General features: G+C 42.1%; 1 protein-coding gene across 1 annotated transcript in view; it reads left to right on the forward strand.

Moving 5' to 3' along the window:
• Positions 1–21,970, forward strand: part of otog (otogelin) — a 121,807-nt gene that overhangs the window by 39,396 nt on the left and 60,441 nt on the right. Inside the window, 6 exon segments of the mRNA XM_055649513.1 lie at positions 13,424–13,531; positions 14,705–14,843; positions 15,404–15,538; positions 17,897–18,043; positions 19,215–19,334; positions 20,746–20,862. Coding sequence (XP_055505488.1) covers positions 13,424–13,531; positions 14,705–14,843; positions 15,404–15,538; positions 17,897–18,043; positions 19,215–19,334; positions 20,746–20,862 — 766 coding nt within the window.

Below are 21,970 nucleotides of genomic sequence, written 5' to 3' on the forward strand. Positions count from 1 at the left end.
TTTAAATTTCATGTCCTTAATTATGGGGAGAGATTGGATAGGCTAGGTTTGTTATTTCGTTCAAAGGTATCCAATGAGGTAGATAGTAACTTAGGATCGCACTCTAACTGATGAGAAGACCATTCAGTTGCCTGATAACAGCTGGAAGGATCATTCAGTTGCCTGATAACAGCTGGAAGAGACTGTCCCTGAATCTGGAGGTATGTGTTTTCAAACTTCTGTGCCTCTTGCCTGATGGGAGAGGGGAGAAGAGGGAGTGATTGGGTGAGACTCGATTTTGATTATGCTGGTGGCCTTGCCAAGGCAGCGTGAGGTGTAGATGGCGTCAATGGAAGTGTTTGCGTGATGGTTTGGTCTACGTCCACAACACTCTGCAATTTCTTGCGGTCTTGGATGGAGTTGTTCCCAAAGCATGCCATGATGCATCCCAATAAAATACTTTCTACGGCATGTCTGTAGAAGTTGGAGAGGGTTGTTGGGGACATACTGAACTTCCTAGGCCTTCTAAGGAAGGAGAGGCACTAGTATTCCTTCTAGGAACATGGATAGGAAACGGAGTGGCACAGGGGTGCAACGGTAGGTTTGCTGCCTTACAACGCCAGAGACCCGGGTTCCATCTTGATTACGGGTGTTGTCTATACAGATTTTGTACATTTTCCCTGTGACCACGTGGGTTTTCTATGGGTGCTCCGGTTTCCTCCCACACTCTCAAGAAGTGCAGATTTGTAGGTTAATTGTCTTCAGTAAAATTGTAAATTGTCTATATTGTGTAGGATATTGGTAGTGTGATTGCTGGTCGGCGCAGACTTAATGTACCCAACAGGCCTGTTTCAACGCTGTATCTCTAAGGCCAAAAAGGAAATGTTTAGAGGGGTGTGGGCCAATTGTGGGCAGGTTGGAATAGTGTAGATGGGGCATATTGCATGGACAAGTTGGGCTGAAGGGCCTGTTTCTGTGCTGTATGATCCTGTGATTCAGCAGCTGGCAATTCTTAATCATGATATCACAAACTTGCCAACGCAAATGATTTACGTGCTTAACAGAGACATAAATTGTGGTGATGAAATGCAAAGGGCCGGGATGGAATTATTTTTTTATCAAACTGCAATCACCAATTAATTAAGTAAAGGCTGGAAGTTGCTGCAATTATTCAGGTTCATTAAAGAACTTTTATTTAATTTTGTTCCAGAACACAATCTGTCCTTTGTGAAGGACAGTGGTTGCTTGTGAGAAAGTATTTCACATATCTGCCAACTCATCTATTCATTTTGAAAAAAATCTATTCATTTTTGAGTGGTTTTGAGTAACAGAATTGAAAAAAACTGATATTTCATATTGGTTTCATGAGAACCAAATCAGATTTCAGCCTCCGGAGAGTATAGATTCTCATCCAAAAACAATGATAACTTTTAATATGTTCTTTAGTACCACGTATATAACATCTTCGCACCAGCTATCTGTGATGTAGCAGTCAGTGAGCCCCAGATTTAGTATGTGAAACGTGTAGAGGGACAGAGGGACTTTGAAATATTTGTGCAAAGATCTCCAAAAGTAAATCCTTAAATGTTGACAAAGTGATTGAAAAGGGATACAGGATACTATCCTTTATATACCTCTATCAGATCTCCGATGCTCCAGAGACAGCAATCCAAGTGTATATAACTCCTCCTTATAGCTAATATCCTCTAAATGGTGTGGCACAGTAGTGCAACGGTACAGTTGTTGCCTTGCAGTGCCAGAGACCCAGGTTCGATCCTGACTATGGGTGCTGTTTGTACAGAGTTTGTACATCCTCCCAGAGACCGCATGGGTTTTCTCCGGGTGCTCTGGTTTTCTCTGGTTTCGAAAGACATGCAGGTTTGTAGGTTAATTGGCCTCTATAATTTGTCCCTAGTGTGTAGGTTAGAACGAGTGTGTGCGGATCGCTGGTTGGCATGGACTCCGTGGGCCGAAGGGCTGTTTCCTTGCTTCATCCATAAGACTACACAGATTCAAGCATCATTTTGGTAATCCTCTGCTGCATCCTCTCTAAAGCCTCCATATGCTTCCTGTAATGGGGCGACCGGAACTGCACACATTACTCTAAATGCGGCCTGACCAAAGTCCAGCAAAGCTTCAACATGACTCCCTGACACTTACACTCAATTCTCAGTCCGATGAAGGCAAGTATACCATGCACATTAGAGATAAGAAAGGACATAAGCAAAATTCTTGCCCAAAGGGTAAAGTTATCGAGCTCACTGCCTCCCAGGGTGCAGAGGCTGAAACTCATCACAGTACAAGAACAGGCCATTTGGCCCACAATGTCTGTGCCGACCATGATGCCAAGACCATCACTTATCTACCTGCACATAATCCATATCCCTCCATTCCCTGCATATCCTTGTGCCTATCCAAAATGGCAACAACCGTATTTGCCTCCACCACCATCCCTGGCAGCACATTCCAGGCACCCACCACCCTCGGTAGGGACAAAAAAAATCTTGATTCGCACATCTCCTTTAACCTTTGCCCCTCGCACCTTGAAGCTGTACCCTTTAGTATTTGATTTATCCACCCTGGGGAAAAAAACTTCTGACTGTGTCTATGTATGCCTTCAGTGAGTGGATTATAGTTGATTCATTGTTCTTACAATGGTGCATATGATCCCAGCTACAAAATGTCTCTTGCAGAGGTAGAGTCTTTAATGCCGTCAGCATTGTACAACATTTGGGGATGCCTTAGAACGTGCCAAATACGCCCAAGATCCAATTTTTAATTAAAAAAATCTAATTAAACACCAGTTCTTGTGCCAGAGTTGATGAGCACATTTCGGTGTGGAATTTTAAATGACAGTCAGCATATAATCCCAGAGTATGTAAAAACTATGAATAGGCAGCAGGTTCATTCAAATAACAATCTTGTTTCTTCTTCAAATAACAATCACTGCTCATCAGAATGTTCACAGTAAATCACATTTATTGCTTTAAATTCAAGAGAGTTGAGTGTTTCATTGTCAAATGTACCAAAACGGGACAATGGCATCTTCACTTGAGGCAGCACAGCAGTTTTGTGCTGCCTCGAGTATCAATGGATAATATAATAAAGCTAAAAAGATCAGCAAATAAAAAAACCCAATATAAAAGCAAAAAAGAGATCAAAGGCCAAACTTGTTTGTGCACCAGGCAGTTAAATAACAGCAGAGTATAGCATGGGGCGGCACAGTGGCAGAGTTGCTGCCTTACAGTGCCAGAGACCCTGTTTTCACGCTGTATCTCCAAAGTCTAAAGTAATGCCTGAAGTCTAAAATTCCATAACAGATCTCACGGTGAACTGTTTCCCTAGTTGTATCATGTGCAGATACAGTGCAGAAATAAGCCCTTCTGCCCACCGAGTCCGCGCCGACCAGCGATCACCCCGTACACCAGCACTATCCTACACTAGACACAATTTTTATAATTTTACCAAAGATAATGAACCTACAAACCTGTACATCTTTGGAGTGTGGGATGAAACCCACACAGTCACAAGGAGAATGTATAAACTCCGTATTGACAGCACCCGTAGTCAGGATCGAACTCTACTGCTGCGCCACTGTGCTTGACTTTATTAAATATTCATAAATGCTCTATGCACTTATTTAACCCTCTGCTACGCTGTTCATTTCTTTATGAATGGGGCAATTTGTGCATGCCTTCTGTGGTGTGGATGATGAAGCCCGATGATTCATGGAAGGACTTTAATTTACCCGGACAGTTGATGAAACATTTTGTGTTTACATCTTTGTTGTTCAATTTAACTTCTCTGGAATGATGAAGGTTGCGGGGAGAGCTGATACAAGTGTATTAAATTATGAGAGGCATAGACAGGGTAGACAATCAGAACCTTTTTCCACAGATTGGTAAAATCAAATACTAGAGCAGATGATGGAGGCAAAGTTTAAAGGAGATGTACGGGACAAGTTTTTACACAGAGGATTGTGGGTGCCTGGAATGTACTGCCAGTGGTTGGTGGGGGAAGCAGATACATTAGTGGCGTTTAAAAGACATTTGGCTAGGCACATGGATATGCAGGGAATGGGGGGATATATGGGTTATATGCAGGCAGATAAATGTTGGTCTTGGAATTATGGTTGGCACAGACATTGTGGGCAGAAAGGCCTGTTCTTGTGTTGTACTATATGTTAACTACTGCCAATTTAAAAATAGATGTGTGTTAACCCTATGAAATTGGGTTAGTACACAATTGCACTGGTTATTAGATTTCCAAAGGATACCTGTAAAGAATGTATTTTTAAAGGGGGAATATGAGCTGAACTATCCAAGGACCATGAGAGCTTCACATTGATTTGAAAGATTGCAGGTCTGTATCCTGAAACCCCCTATTTTGACACAAAAAGTTGTACTTGAGTTAGGTTTGATTGTATTTACGTGTAGTGTTTGGTTGGATCGCATGCAAAACAAAGCTTGTTGCTGCATCTCGTTACACGTGACATTAATAAACGCACACCTAACAAACAGTAGGATACATAATTCACATGATGTTTCCACTAGAGCGAGAGTCTACGACCATAGTCTCAGAATTAAAGGGCACTCTTTTAGAACGGATGTGAGGAGGAACTTCTTTAGTCGGAGGGTAGTTAATCTGTGGAACTCATTGCTAGAGAGGCCTGTGGAGGCCAAATCAGTGGATATTTTTAATGCAGAGTTAGACAAATTCTTGATTAGAACGGGTGTCAAGGGTTATGGGGAGGCAGAAAAATGGGATTAGGAGGCAGAGATCAGCCGTGAATGGCAGAGTAGACTCAATGGGCCGAATGGCCTAATTCTACTCCTATAATGTGTGAACATTAACAATAACAATGACATGATCAATAAGTAAATGCAATTCTACATTTTAATGAAATTTCAATAAAAATAGATAACATTTGTATTATCATTGTAATAAGTGGTCTGTAGATATCTGAAATATGACTCACACAGCATCCTTATTCAAAACAATAATGGAATGATTCCCTTTTCTGAAGAAGGGTCTCGACCCGAAATGTCACCTATTCTTTTTCTGCAATGATGCTGCCTGATCCGCAGGGTAATTCCATCATTTTGTGTTTACTTTCAGTGTAAACCTGCATCTACAGTTCCTTCCTACACATTTCATTACTGTAGATAGTAGATATAGCATGGAAACAGGCCCTTCTGCCACCTAGTCCACGGCAACCATCGATCACCCGTTCACACTAGTTCTATGTTATTCCACATTCTCGCCCACACTAGGGGCAATTCACAGAAGCCAATTAACTTACAAACCTGCAAGTCTTTGGGATGTGGGAGGAAACCAGAGCACCGAGAGGAAACCCACACGGTCACAGGGAGAACATGCAAACTCCACACAGGCAGCCCCCGAGGTCAGGATCAAACCCTGGATTATGGCTCTACAAGGCAGCAGCTCTACCCGCTGCACCACTGTGCCTTCAGTAGAACAATAAAGATAAGCATTGGACAAATTTAAGGAATTGTTGGAATGAGTGCTTATATTTATGTGTTTGGCAAATGGTTGGTCAATATGATACCGTTAAGGAGGCCTCCGTTTGCTGTGGATTCATTTTGCAGTTAGTCCTTGCTCTCTCTTCACCGGTTAACAAACAGACGGACTTTTGTTTTAAGACTGTTGCTGAAATCCAACCCAGATTAATTCACTTTTTTTCCTCGACCCTCCAACAAATTTATTTGGCAAAGAGAGAAATTCTTTTTTTTTAATTTTTTTTTTTACAAACTTTGACTTCTGAAAGTAAAATACTTTGATCTTCCAAAAGCACATGGAACAAGTAATCAATTTACACTGAGAAATGGAACCTTAGTTTTTTTCTTTTAATTCCTTTTTAATGACTCAGCAATTTGTTTGACACGTAGCATGAAGCACATTACTAAATACCCTGTACTGGTTTCAACAGTATAACAGAGATTATGTTGGTAATGTCACAACCATCTAGCTGTGTGAGGGTTTTTGTTTCTGTGTAATCTTCCAGATTTTTTGTTACAGCAATTTAAAAGCACCTTTGACCTATGTAATGTAACTTGGTGTAGGTAGTGGTGTCATATCATATGCTTCAGTTTTCCAAAAGACCTCTTCGTGCATTGGTTCAGCACTTGCTTTCTGAAAGTTAAAATTGCATTTTTTCCTGAAGATTTTGTTGGTAGCTCTTCTTATTACACTGTGCAGTTGGCAGCAAAATAGAATTCTATCTTCTGAATGATTCGGAGAACAACAATGGACCTCTTATTTTAGAAATTGACTTTTGAAACGTTCTGAATTTTTGCTTTGGATTAATTAGGCTTAGGCTTATTATTGTCACATACTGGGGTACAGTGAAAAGCTTTGTTTTGCATGCTATTCAATCGGATCAGATAATACCATACATAGGCACAGTCAAGTACATAGGCACAATAGGTACTGCAAAGGGAAAATACAGAGTGCAGAATATAGTTCTTAGCATTGTAGTGCCTTAGTGCCATAGACAAAGTCCAATGTCTGCAATGGGGTAGAGGTGAATCGCACAGTACCCTAGCTTATGAAAGTACTGTTTAGAAGCCTGAAAACGAAGGGGAAGAGGCTGTTTCTGAGACTGGTGCTATGCACTTTCAAGCTTCTGTATCTTCTTCTGGACGGGCGAATGGATGGGGTGGCACAATGGCGTATCGGTAGAGTTGCTGTCTTACGGCACTGTGGACCCGGGTTCGATCCTGACTATGGGTGCTGTCTGTATGGACTTGTTCGTTCTCCCTGTGACCAGTGTGGGTTTTCTCCAGGTGCTCCACTGTCCTTCCACATACCAAAGTCGTACATCAGTAGGTCAATTGGCTTCATTAAAAAATAATTGTAAATTGTTCCTAGTGTGTAGGATAGCGTTAGTGTATGGAATGATCAAAGGTTTAGTTTAGTTTAGAGATACAGCATGTAAACAGGCCCTTTGGTTCACTGAGTGTGCACCGAACAGTGATCCCCGCACATTAACGCAAGCCTACACGCACTAGGGATTTACACTTATACCAAGTATACAAACTCAAGCCAATTCATCTACAAACCTGTATGTCTTTGGACTGCAGGAGGAAACCGAAGATCTTGGAGAAAACCCACGCGGAGAATGTACAAACTCTGTACAGACAGCACCCATAGTCGGGATGGAACCCGGGTCTCTGGTGCTGTAAGCGGTCTAAGGCAGCAACTCTACCACTGTGCCACCATGTCACCCCAGTTGGCGCAGACTAAGTGGGCTGAAGGGCCTGTTTGCTCGCTGTATCTCTAAAGTTTAAAGTACTTTAGTCTAAAGTCTAAAGACGAATGTTTCCACACAAATGTAAATAAGTGGCTGATAATCTAGTTTTATAAAATTACACCGTCACATGCACCTGATCTGCTAATTCGTACTTTATCTATTTTAGTGTAGTGCACTGAGGTACAGGGGAAAGCTTTTCGTTGCGTGCTATCCAGTCGGCGGAAAGACAATACATGAGACAATCGAGCCATCCACAGTGAACATCTACAGGATAAAGGGAATAATGTTTCATGCAAGAGAAAGTCCGATTAAAGCTAGTCTGAAGGACTCCATTGAGGTAGATGGCAGGTCAGGATCGCTCTCTAGTTGGTGATAGGATGGTTCAGTTGTCTGATGACAGCTTTGCATTAAAATTATAACCTTGCTTATAAATTTTAATTGTCTTTTGGAAGTTGAGGTAAATTAAATTTAAAGGCTGGAATGTTTTGAAACCAAAGGGGGAAGATAATGATGTTGAAAAAATCAATATGACTGATCAGTGGAGACAGAATGAACTGCAAATTGTGGAATCATGAATAAAACACAAAATGCTGGGGTAACTCAGAAGGTCAGGCAGCATCTTTAGGCTTGAGTGTGGAAACAGGTCCTTTGGCCCACCGAGTCTGCACTGACCAGTGATCACCAGCACTATCCTACACACCAGAGTCTATTTATAGTTTTACCAAAGTCAATTAAACCTACAAACCTATATGTCTTTGGAGTGTGGGAGAAAACCGGAGCACCCGGCGAAAATGTTGGCTAAATTATCCAATGATCATGAACAAAACCTAGCTTATTAATATAAAATGTAACATATTATTTTGAAATACTGTAGGTCTGTATCCTGAAACCACTTATTTTAACAGTTGCCTATTTCCTTTGCTCCATAGATGCTGCCTCACCCGCCGAGTTTCTCCAGCATTTTTGTCTACCTTCGATTTTCCAGCATCTGCAGTTCCCTCTGTAAAGTAGGCATACTTTGAGGATATTTTGCAGTGGATCACTAAAAGGAACTGCGGATGCTGGAATCTTGAGTAAAACACAAAGTGCTGGAGGAACTCAGCGGGTCAGGCAGCATCAGTGGAGGGGTTGGCCTAGATGATTGGAAGAGGGGGAATGACTATCTCTCCGGCAGGTCCATGGGGAAACCAAAAACAAAGTGAATCTAATAAAATAGAAGTTTTATTTAGTATTCAAATACAAATAAATTCTTTAGTAGAAATTCAAGCGAAATTACTTCCAATCACTCAAAATATTACAAAATAAAAGCAACTTTCTTCTCCTAAGTCTCCCTCTATAGCCAGAACTAGAATTCATTAATAATATAGGCCATTCCACTTTTAGTATAGATTTTTTTGTGTGAAGCATAAACATTAATATGAACCATTTGGGCTGAATCGGCTGTATCTCTGCATTGCATTCTATTGAAGTAAATATTTGATTTAGGCTTTAAAACTCAGCCAAAATCAAATGATGCCTTTACAGTACATGATATAAAGACACAAAGTGCTGGAGAAACTCAGTGGGTCAGGCAGCATCTCTGGGGAATATGGATAGGTGCGGTTTTGGGTCGAGATCCTTCTTTGGAAACCAGAATTTGCAGTTCTTCGTCCTCGGAGTACACGGTTCACGCGCACATGGATGCACGCGCTGGCGCAATGTGTGTGCGTGAGAGAGAGTGCGAGAGTGTGCATGCAAACTCTGGTATTTCAGCAGCAATGAACGCACAACCCATCCCTGTCTACCAATGTCATTTTCCCTGATTAAAGATTTTTACGTATTATTTAAATGCAAAAGAATGTGCCAAGCAGATCAGATACCCTCTAAGAAGCTTAACAGAATGTTAGAACAGACAAGATCTCAGCACTATTTCATTAAGCCAGACTAGAATCTTAATATAACATAAGGTTGCAACTTTGCCAATAATTGTTTTTTTTTTGGTCTACGTGCATAATGCAGAAATGCAATTGCAATAAACGACACACTTTTTAAGGTTATTTTAAATGTTAAATTAAAAATTGCTTTGCTATAAACAAGGTTTATTAGTTTGAAATTTTGATTTTATTTGCATACAGAGCATCTCTGCTCCATTTAGAATGTATTGCTAGGGCACTGTCCAATTCATGTTTATCCCATTGGACTTTATCTATGGAACTGATGCACCACAATGCTGAGAACTATATTCTATATTCTGTGTCTTCCCCTTTGCTCTCCCTACTGTACTTGAGTTTGACGATTGTATTTGTGTATAAACAAGCAACACAAAGCTTTTCACAGTGGCTAACAGCTAAATGTATTAGCATGATCATGCTTCAATGCAGTTACTTTGAACTGATGTTTATGGTATTTAATCACGTGGCAATTGTTTTTAATCAAATAATAAAGCAAAAAGATAAGTAAACCTGTGGTAGAAGCAAAATATTGAACCTTGTAATGCAGCTTGTTCTTGTCAATCTGTGTGAACATTTCTTAAAATTGATTTATCAAAGATTTTAACCTTTTCAATAATGATTACAGTCTAATGATAAATGTATTCTATATTGAAGGGACATGATTATTTAGACCTAACACTGATAAGAATGTATTTAAAATAGTTTCTGAAATGGCTTTAGTCACTTTTCAGTACTTAGTTAAAAGTTGTTTTTCTATTTAAATTAGAGAAACTGCATGGAAATAGGTTCTTCGGCTCATTGGGTCCATGCAGACCATCGATCACCCATTCACACTAGGTCTATGTTATCCCACTTTAGCATCCACTCCCCACACACTAGGGAACATTTACAGAGGCCGATTAACCTACAGACCCTTACGGCCACAAAAAGAGTTATTGACCTTTAGACGACCCCATCAGAAATATTCAGTAATACTTCAGTCATTGCTTTTGTTCTGTGGGACATCATTCTTGTCCAGGCTTGGATGGAGTGGATGTGGAGAGGATGTTTCCACAAGTGGGAGAGTCTAGGACCAGATGCCATAGACTCAGAATAAAAGGACTAGCCTTTTGAATTAAGATGATGAGGAATTTCTTAAGTTAGAGGATGGTGAATCTGTAGAATTCATTGCCACAGTGGAGGCCAAATCAATGGATATATTTTAAGGCGGGGAAATTGAAAGGCTCTTGATTAGTATGGGCACCAGGGATTATGGGGAGAAGGCAGGAGAATGGGGTTGAGAGGGAAAGACAGATCAGCCATGATTGAATGGCAGAGTATACTTGAGCTGAATGGCCTAATTATTCTCCAATAATTTATGAACATATGAACTATCATGGGAGTTAGATTGGCATTAACAATAAATTATAATGGAAAGCAACTGGCAAAGATGTCTGACTGTAACTAATGTTAATTTTTGTCAAAATAAATAATTTTAGGAAATCATAGATTTTGTTTTTGATTGACAAATCAGTTCTGTTTTGATAGGAATCTGCAATTTAATGTTCACTGCTTTCTAGAAAGTGTTTAATCTGCTCCTCTAAGAGAGGATGAATGGTGGATTGTTTAAAATCCTTTTATCACAGAAATTAATATCTTCTTGGCTCAATGTTAAAAGAATCTGTTAACATCTGCACTATCTGTAATGTAATGCAACACAGATGAAACACTCGGTTTCTACAGCTCACAGATTGTGTTGTATTTTATTTTCAACACAGTGGGAATGAAGCACTGTTATTTTATTCTACTTCATTCATCCATCAATCAATCAATGACAAATTCACCAGCTAAATGCTGGATAAATTATTCATGTCATAGGGGCAGAAGTAGGCCATTCAGTCCAAGGAGTCTATTCTGCCATTCAATCATGGCTGATCGATCTTTCTCTCTCAACCCCATTCTCCTGCCTTCTCCCCATAAACCCTAGACACCCTTACTAATCAAGCATCTGTCAATGTACATCTGTCAATCCACCTCAAAAATACCCAATGACTTGACCCCCACCACCGTCTGTGGCAATGAATTCCACAGATTCGCTACCACGTCCTTTTATTGTACGGCTGCCCTCTGATTCTAGACTTTCTCACTAGTGGAAACATCCTCCCCACATCCACTCTATCCAGGCCATTCACTATTTGGTAAGTTTCAATGAGGTCCCCCCTTATCCTAAACTCCAGCGAGTAGAGGCCAAGTGCCATTAAACTCTGTCAAATTAATTATTATGTTCAGCATTCTCGGTGAAGCTATGAAGACATATAGACGGTAGACACAAGAAACTGCACGTGCAGGAATCTCGAGCACACAGCGCAAAGTGTTGGAGTAACTGAGTGGGTCAGGCAGCATCTCTTGAGAACATTGGTCAGTGACGTTTCAGGTCGGGACCCTTTTTAAGACTGATGTTTAGGCAGTTTGCAAAGAGTTCAGAAGCTACGCAGTCGGGCTTCTCAATATCAGCAGTGTGTCCTTTTATAGAATCATCAAACATGGAAACAGGCCATTTGGCCCAACTTGTCCATGCTGATCAAGATGCCCCCTCGAAGCTAGTCCCATTTGTCTATGTTTGTCCAATATACCTCTAAACCATTCGTATCCATATACCTGTCCAAGTGTTTTTTAAATGTTGTTCTCATATCTGCCTCAACTACCTCCTCTGGCAGCTCATACTATATATCCACCACCCTCCCCTGATATGGAAAAGGGTACCCCTCAGGTTCCTATTAAATCATTCCCATCTCACCTTTAACCTGTCCTCTGGTTCTTGATTCTCCCGCCCTGGGTAAAAGATTCTGTACATTCACCCTATTTATTTCCCTCACGATTTTTTAAGATCATTCAAACTGTGCAGAATAAAGCATTAAATAGATGCTTCTGAATTAATCCACATCCAATGAATGAATGGAACTAAATTTAACATCTTCAGTTCTTGGTGTACAGTCCTATTTGTGTTCTCATTTGCTCTAGAATATCTTTTAAATGTTTGCATTTGTAATTATATAAAATTATAAGTTTGATAGATAGGATGAAAACATAGTATTTTACCCAGGATTGGGGAATCAAGAACCAGAGGACATAGATTTCAGGTGAGAAGAGCGAGTTTTAATAGGAACCTGAGGGGCAACCTTTTCACCCATAGGCTGGTGGGTATATGGAATGAGGTGCCGGAGGAGGTAGCACTATAACAATATTTAAACATTTGAGGCAGGTACTATAACAACATTTAAAAGACACTTAGACAGGTACATGAATAAGAAAGGTTTAGAGGGACATGGGCCAAATGTGGGCAAATGGGACTCGCTTAGGTAGTGCATCTTGGTCGGCTTGGATGAGTTGGGCCGAAGAGTCTGTCTCCATGTGTAGGAGAGAACTGCAGATGCTGTTTTAAACCGTAGATAGACACAAAATGCTGGAGTAACTCAGCAGGACAGGCAGCATATCTGGAGAGAAAGAATGGTTTCGAGTCGAGACCCTTCTTCAGACTGATGTCAGGGGAGTGGGCAGTACAGATGTAAAATGCAGTCGAAGACAGTAAGACTGGTCGGAGAACTGGGGGGTAGAGGGATGGAGAGTGATGGAAAGCAAGGGCTATTTGAAGTTAGATTAGTCAATGTTCATGCCGCTGGGGTGTAAGCTACCCAAGTGAAAAATGAGGTGCTGTTCCTCCAATTTGTGCTGGGCTTCACTCTGACACAGAAAGGTCAGTGTGGGAATGGGAGGGGAGTTAAAGTGTGTAAGCCTGTCCCTGTGCTGTATGATTCTGTCTGCTGGAATTAAAGAATAATGAACGGTGCACGCTGCACTATGGCGCACGGTGGAGTTGTTACCTTACAGAGTCAGAGAGCCGAGTTTGGTGCTGTTTGTACGGAGTTAGTACATTCTCTCCGTGACTGCGTGGATTTTCTCTGGGACTGAATTCTTGCCACACTACAAAGACATACAGGTTTGCAGGTTAATTGCTTTTGGTAAAAAATGTAATTGTCCCCAGAGTGTAGGATAGTGCTGGTGCACAGGGATTGCTGGTCGGTGTGGACTTGGTGGGCCAAAGGGCCTGTTTCTGTGCTGTATCTCTAAACTGAACTGAACTAAATTGAGTAAATACATTAAATAAAAGGGAAATATGCTGTATGCAGGTTGGGGGTCAGACCATAAATTAGTTTTGGTAGAAGTTCATTCATCAGTAAATAACATCTGTGCTTTTTACTAGCCTTGTGAAGCATGAAGATGAATGCTTTAAGCCTGAAGAATGTCCCTGTCTTTGGAAAGGAAAGGAGTATTTTCCGGGTGATCGAGTAAAATCCCCGTGTTACATCTGGTGAGTGAGCCATCTTCTGGTGTTCATGTGAACAGTCTCTGTTCTTTCAATTGGAAAGTCTTTCTGCTTATTTCCCCACGTCACTACAAATCCTCTTCCTTTCCTGAGCCCTAGAGGTTTTTAGTGTGTTGCATTTGTAACTGTGCTTTTCTGTATTACAAATAGTGATAGATTTTAGATGTAATAAAAGGGATTTCAAAAAGGCAGCCAGCATCATCAGAGACCCACACCACCCTTGCCACACTCTCAGTTCACTCCTGCCATCGGGAAAAAGGTAGAGTCTGAAAACTGTAATGTCCACGTTCAGGAGCAGCTTCTTCCCTACAATCTTCAGTCTATTTAAAAACTATAACCTCCAAATAGGCTCTGAGCCACGTAGACTTGGGACATAATTTTTGACTTTGCACTATTATTGTCTATTTATTTATTTGTTTTTTTATTATATATACTGAACATTTGTTGTTTGTTATGATGTTTACAGAGTAATATGTTTACATATCAGTTGTGCTATTGTAATATAATTGATCTGATTCGGAACTTATGACGATAAAACACTCTGGACTCTTCACTTTCCCCATCAAAGACAATCCAATCTTTCTGCCATGCATGATTTTAAAAAGCCCAAAGAATATTGTGAAATAGAACATTTGTTTAAAAAAAAAAAGTCGATTTGGCCAATTTCATTCATTTGCAAGTTTCAAATTTTGAGAAGAGGGGTTTTGGAAGGTCATGCAAAACTCTTATAAATGTAAAGCTGTTGTGATCTGGAGAGATGGGTAGCTGACAGCAGCAAGAATGGTAATTTCGATTCAACATGGATATTTCCAAATATAAAAACTCCTGATAAAAATGTTCCTTGATATGCAGAATTCACAGATATTATACATGACCCTTAAGTCTCAGCATCATAGCATTCAGTCTGAAGAAGGACTTCGACCCGAAACGTTGCCCATTTCCTTCGCTCCATAGATGCTGCTTCACCCGCTGAGTATCTCCAGCATTTTTGTCTACCATAGCATTTAGCAGCCTGGTGCACATTGTTTTTTAATAAACCCAATGTTAAAGAGTGTTTATTGTTGGATAAAAAGGAATTTTAGTTCTTTAGAACTTTAGTGAAAGTAATTTGCTTAATAACTGACGTTTGTGTATCTTTATTGGTAAAATGTCCTGCAGTGTTTGCCAGCATGGGGCATTCCAGTGCACATTCCAACCCTGCCCTTCCGTGTGCACCGCCTATGGGGACCGCCATTTCAAAACTTTTGATGGAGTCCATTATGACTTTATGAGTAATTGCAAGGTTTACCTTGTCAAGGTAAGAGCTTTCTTTCATTGCAATCTCATTGGTTTAGGAAAACATAGACAAGTACAGATAACCGTATATTCAGCGTGGTACAGCGGTAGAGTTGCTGCCTCACAATGGCAAGGACCCGGGTTCGATCCTGACCTCGGGTGCTGTCTGTACCGAGTTTGTACATTCTCCCTGTGACCGTGTGGGTTTCCGCTGGGTGCTCCGGTTACCTCCCACATCCCAGAGACGTGCAGGTTTGTAGGTTAATTGGCTCCTGTAAATTGTCCCTAGTATATAGAGAATGCATGAGGAAGTGGGATAACATAGAACTAGTGTGAACGAGTGGTCAATGGTCAGTGTGAATTTGGTGAGCTGAAAGGCCTGTTTCCATACTGTATCTCAAAACTAAAAACAAAACTAACTGGCCCAAAACATCACCTACATTCAAACATTATTATCCTGTCCATGGAGTTGCTCATTGCATGTGCCGAATCTGAAACCAGCAAGCAAGAACATTTTACTTGATTGCTAAGAAATTAATGATAAATCTCTAACAACAATTTTTTTCTTCTTCTTCCTGGCAGAGTCATGGGAGTTTAAACCTGTCCATTACTGCTGAGAATGTTGATTGTTACGGGAGTGGTGCTATTTGTAGGAAAGCCCTGAGCATCTTGGTTGGAAATAGTTCCTTGGTCTTTGATGATGATAGCGGAAAGCTGGTAAGCTGATCACAGTTAACCAAACCATTTTCCATCACTGCATTTAATAATTAGCAAATACATGCTTACTTCCAAGTTATTCAGCTTGGCTATTTGCTTTGTAATTCACAGTAATGTCGCCATAAATAACATTATCTGTTTATTTTATATAGTTATTTAATATGAGGGCGGCACCTTTGTTAAAGTCGCTGCCTCACAGCACCGGAGACCCAGCTTCGATTATGACCTCGGGTGCTGTCTGTGTGTGGAGTTTGCACCTTGTCCCTGTGACTGTGTGGGTTTCCTCCAGGTGCTCAAGTTTCTTCCCACATCCCAAAGACATAGAAACATAGAAATTAGGTGCAGGAGTAGGCCATTCGGCCCTTCGAGCCTGCACCGCCATTCAATATGATCATGGCTGATCATCCAACTCAGTATCCCGTACCTGCCTTCTCTCCATACCCCCTGATCCCCTTAGCCACAAGGGCCACATCTAACTCCCTCTTAAATACATACGGGTTTGTAGGTTAATTGGCTCTCTGTATATTGCCCTAGTGTGTAGGGAGTGGATGGGAAAGTGGGATAGAAACATCGAACTAGTGTGAATGGATGATCGATGATTGGCGTAGTTTAGAGATACAGCACGGAAACAGGCCCTTCGACCCACCGAGTCTGTGCTGGCCAGTGGTCCCCATACACTAGCACTATCCTACATGCTAGAGACAATGTACAATCTTTACTGGTCAATTAACCTACAAACCTGTACGTCTTTGGAGTGTGGGAGGAAACCAGAGCACCTGGAGAAAACCACACGGTCACAGAAAGTACAAACTATGCACAGACAGCACCCATAGTCAGGATCGAACCTTGGTCTCTGGCACAGTGAGGCAGCAACTCCAACTGCCCATGCCGGACAGAAATCCACATTTAGTTCTATGCTCTCAATAATATTAGCTGTAAGTACCGATTGTTGCTTTAAGGCCGTTACTTCTTTAAGGATGTTGTAACGTGATAACTGCCTCTCTTGCGGCAACAAATTTTGTAACGCAGTCTATGAGGAGCCCTTGCATTAAGGGGACATTCCATGTTCAAGAAAACACAAAGTGCTGGAGGATCTCAACGGGTCAGGCTGCATCTTTGGAGAGGATGGATAGGTGACGTTCTGGGTCAGGACCCTTCTTCAGGCTAATTATAGGCGAGGCAGAAAGCTGGAAAAGAGAGGTGGCAGTGGGACAAAGCCGAGCAAGAGATGGGTGGATGCAGATGAGGGCGGAGGGGTTGATTCACAGAAGGATGGATGAAGGCAAGGGTGTCAAAATGGGAGAAGGAGAAAAAAAGGGAGTTGGGTTAGGAGAGAAGAGTAAAATGTAAAGTCAGAAGGAGAGATGGGGGCAGAAGGGGACAAGATAGTGGGAGTTCATAAGATAGGTGCAGAATTAGGCCATACGGCCCAACAGGTCTACACCATTCAATCATGGCTGATCTATCTTTCCCTCTCTAACCCCATTCTCCTGCCTTCTCCCCAGAACACCTGACACTTGGGAAGAAACTGTACTCACTGGAATGGGGCTGCAGGGGGGGAATGAGGTGGGGAAACGAGGGTTGCTACCTAAAAGTGGAGAATTTATTGTTCAGTTGGAGTTCAAATAGGTTTTTGAGGATGCAAGAGCTGGAAGTTGTGAAAAAGTCATTTTGAAAAGCAGAAAGGGGAAGGAAAGACGAGTCTGGCAGTGGAATCTCATTGACTGTGGCAGATCTTTAGAACTATCTCCAGAATTGATGGAATGACTGTGGCTGGCGCTAAGTTTCAAATGTGTTGAAGGACACAAATTACATTGCTCAAGTGACTGTTTCTGTATTGGAGACCAATCACATCTAGACTAAGACGCAAGGAACTGCAGATGCTGGGTAAAAGAAAGAAAAAGACGACTGATGAAGGGTCCCAGTGAGAGTCTGGGACCAGAGGACACAGCCTCCGATTGAAAGGACAGACCTTTAGAAAGGAGATAAGGAGTGATTTCTTTAGCCAGACGGTGGTGAATCTGTGGAATTCATTGCCAATGATGGCGGTGGAGGCCAAGTCATTGGGTATGTGTATAGCAGAGATGACCAGATTCCTGATTAGTAGGGGTGTCAAAGGTTACGGGGAGAAGGCAGGAGAATAGGGTTGAGAGCGTAAGCCCTGATTACGTGGCAGAGTGGACTCGATGGGCTGAATGGCCCGAGTCTGCTCCTATGTCTTATGGAAACGTCGTTTAACCATGTGCTCCAGAGATGCAGCTTAACCCGATGAGTTACCCGAGCACTTTGTGTCACATCTAGATTAAATGTGGCAATCTTTTATACCATTCAGCAAATAATGATCATGAATCTTCTCAGAGTCCTTCCAGCTTCATGGACACAAAACAGACGATACAGATATGGAAAGCGGGAATATTTACCATGATACATTTCCCTGATGAGGATATTTCCATACTATGGGATGAAAGGACAACAATACACATCCAGGTTGGGCCCAGGTGGCAGGTAGGTACACACCATTAAATGCAGCATCTAACCTCTTGCTGTGAAAATCTTCAATTCATGTTTAGCTTAAAGAGGTTCCACGCAACGTGGCCTTTCCTCATCAGAATAAAAGGACGTACCTTTAGAAAGGAGATGAGGAGGAATTTCTGTAGACAGAAGGTGGTGAATCTGTGGAATTCATTGCCACAGATAGCAGTGGAGACCAAGTCAGTGGGTATTATTAAAGTGAGGACGGACAGGTAATTGAGTTAGAGTCTCAAAGGCTAATGGAGAATGCAGGATGATGGGGTTAGGAGGGAGAGATAGATCAGCTATGATTGAATGGCGGAGTAGACTCAATGGCCAAATTCTGCTCCTTTGACATGAATCTATCACAGTAATCAGCTGCATATTTATATACTGCAGAAAATGGAGCAACAGCACAGAGACAGGCCCTTCGGCCCGCAATGCTAGTGCTGAACATGATGCCGAGTTAGACACAAGGAAGTGCAGAAGCTGGAATCTTGTGCAAAAGAGACAAAGCACTGGAGGAACTCAACGGGTCAGGTACCATCTGTGGAAGATTCCCCAAAGATGCTGCCTGACCTGTCGAGTTATTTCAGTGCTTTGTGATTTTTTTTATACATGATGCCAGGTTAATCACATCTGCCAGGTTAATCACATCTGCCTGCATGTGATCCATATCCCTCCATATCCCTCCATCCCCATGCATATCCACAAGCATTTCTCAAAGTCTATTAAATGCCACTATTGTATCTTGGTCCACGCCACAGCTGGGAGTGCGTTCTATGCATCCACCACCCTCTGAGTACAAAAAAATATCTTGTCCCATATATCTCCTTTAAACTTTGCCCCACTCACCTTAAAGCTATGCCCTCTAGTCCTTGACATTTCCACCCTGGGGGTAAAAAGTTCTGACTGTCTACCCTATCCATGTCTCTCGTAATTTTATCTACTTCTGGGTCTCTCTCTATATATATATATAGAGTATATATGTAGAGTATAAGTATATGTATATATATATACTTATATATATATATATATGTATATATATATACTTAAGGTGTCCTCTCAATCTCCAATGTTCCCGAGCAGTTATTAGAACTGTAACGTATTTTTTACTATAGATTAAGTAACTTTTTCCCCTGCTCTCCTACTCGCTTCCTTGCAGGGTAAACTCTCTGGGTTGTGTGGAAATTTTGACTTGAAAACTGTCAATGAAATGAGGACACCAGACCAGATGGAAGCACCCAATCCACAAGAGTTTGGGACCAGCTGGACAGCCGTGGAGGTATCTAAACATTCAAGACATTAAAGACTTAGCTTGATTGTGGGAATGGGAAGGTCTCTGGCTGTTGAGTGCGATCCAGAGATAGGTCTGGCTGAATGTATAGACACAAAATGCTGGAGTAACTCAGCGGCTCTGGCGGTATCCCGGGAGAAAGGGAGTAGGTGACATTTCCAGACGGTGTGGGCAAGTTGGGCGGATGGGCCTATTTCCATGCTTTATGACTATGACTCTAACCCTTCTTCAGACTGAAAGGTAGAGAAGGCCGGAGCAAAATAGGGCCGGCAACAGATGACCTCAGGAAGGGTGGAGTGCATAATGGCCCATTGTTGGGTGGGGAAGATGAGCTAACGACAGGGTTAGTTCGATGCGAACCGTGGAACTAGTAAGACAACTATGGTGGGGGTGGCTTAGCTAGTGGTGTGAAAAGAAATGTAGGAATTAATTGAAATTAGAGACATCAGTGTTCATACACTGTAAGTTGCCCAAGCGAAATATGAGCTATTGTTCCTCCAATTTGTGTATGGCCTCGCTCTGACAGTGGAGGAAGCCCAGGACAGAAAGGTCAGACTGGGAAGGGGAGTTGAAATGTTTGGCAACCAGGAGATCATGTAGGGCAAGGTGGACTGAGCGTAGGTGTTCAGTGAAACGATCGCCAAGTCTGCCCTTGGTCTGGCTGATCTATAGCAGCCCACACCAGGGGCACTGGATACAGGAGAAGAGGTTGGAGGAGGTGCACCTCTGCCTCGCCTGCAAACGCTGTCGGGGTCCCTGGATGAAGTCAAGGGAGGAGGTATAAGGACAGGCGTAAGGTTGATATCCATGGAGCTTGCAAGTGGGTCCATTGTTCTGCTTATAAATTAGAGTGCCATCCACTCCTTATGCCATTTAAGTGTAGGATTATATTCTCAAATTGGGCATAGGGAATGGGGTGTGGTGATGGTCGGAGGATGAGTATGGAACATGGAATTGTAATTTTAACAATGGGGATAAATCACAGCTGCATATTAGAGACCCTTTCGCCCTGATTTAAACTGACTAGGGGAACGTCACGGTGGCACAGTGGTGCACTGCCTTACAGCCATAGTGACCCGGGTTAAATTCTGACTACGGGTGCTGTCTGTACGGAGTTTGGACATTCCCCCTGTGACCCTTGTGGGTTTGTAGGTTAATTTACGTTTGTAAAATTTAAAAATGTCCCTAGTATGTAGGTTAGTGCTAGTGTAACGGGGTGATCACTGGTTGGCACAGACACGGTGGGCCGAAAGGCCTGTTTCCGTGCTGTAGCTCTGTGCTGTATCTCTGAAGGGCCTGTTTCTGTGCTGTATCTAGTGTGGGCTCATACAGATCGGCCAGCCCAAAATTAAAAGTATTACCGTATTTACATGCATATCACTGACATAATCTTTCGCAGTGTGCAAGCAGCCCTGATGTCCGTAATCCATGCCACCTGAACCCACTGAGGGAGCCGTTTGCAAAGAAGGAATGTGGGATATTGTTGTGCGATGTGTTCGAGCCCTGCCATGCGGTGGTGAGTGCCGATCTTAACACTGGCCGTTTCTCCTCTGCTTTGATTCATAGTACCTGGTCTCACCTCAAACCACAGGCCTTTGAATGGGGTGGTTACAGTTCTTGGTCCACTGATGCTCTCCCCACATGTCTGATGTTCTTCCCCACTGACCATACAGCATGGAAACAGGCCCTTTGGCCCAACTTTCCCACACTGACCAACCTGCCTGTCTACACTAGTCCCACCTGCCGATGTTTGGCCCATATCCCTCTAACCCTTTCCTATTCATGTACTTGTCCAAATGTTTTTTTTTAAACATTGTGGAAATATCTGCCTCAACCACCTCCTCTGGCACCCTCCGAGTAAAAAAAAAACTTACCCCTCAGGGTCCTATTAAATCTATCACCCCTCACCTTAAAACCTATGTCCGCTAGTTTGTACAGCTTGCCCCAGACCGCAGGAAATTGCAGAGAGTTGTGGATGTAGCCCAGTCTGTCACACAGACCAGACTCCCCTCAATTGACTCCATCTACAATTCAGGTTGCCTTGGAAACTGGCATAATCGAACAACATAATCAGCAACCTGTGTCACAACAGTCATTCCTCCTTCTCCCCGCTCCCATCGGGCAGAAGGTACAGAAGCTAAAAAGTGCGCACCACCAGACTCTGGAACAGCTTCTTCCACTTGGTCAGGCTTCCAATGATCTTTCCAGGCTACTGTCTGATTCATCTCCACCCCATTGAGGACATTGGACTTTATCTCTGGAACTGACGTTCTACTATGCTGGAGAACTATATTCTACACTCTATCTTCCCCTTTGCTCTACATACTGTACTTGAGTTTGGCTTGATTGTATTTATGTATAGTATTATCTGATGTGATCGGAGAGCATGCAAAGCAAAGCTTTACACTGTACCTCAGTACACTTGACAATAAGCATTCACAAAGCAGGGGAAAGAGGCACGCTTTCACATGCTTGCTCAAACATTAGACATTTGCATTTCATTTGTTATGTCAAACAACTCAAATTCCCTTCTAAGTTTCTTTTAATTGATTTACTTCTTCGGAGAAAATTGCACTTTACAAAGTAGTTGTAGATTTTGGAGAGGAGGTTTCAGGATCTATGGA

Source organism: Leucoraja erinacea, chromosome 18 (genome assembly GCF_028641065.1).
Source record: "Leucoraja erinacea ecotype New England chromosome 18, Leri_hhj_1, whole genome shotgun sequence".
Taxonomy (NCBI): Eukaryota; Metazoa; Chordata; class Chondrichthyes; order Rajiformes; family Rajidae; genus Leucoraja; species Leucoraja erinaceus.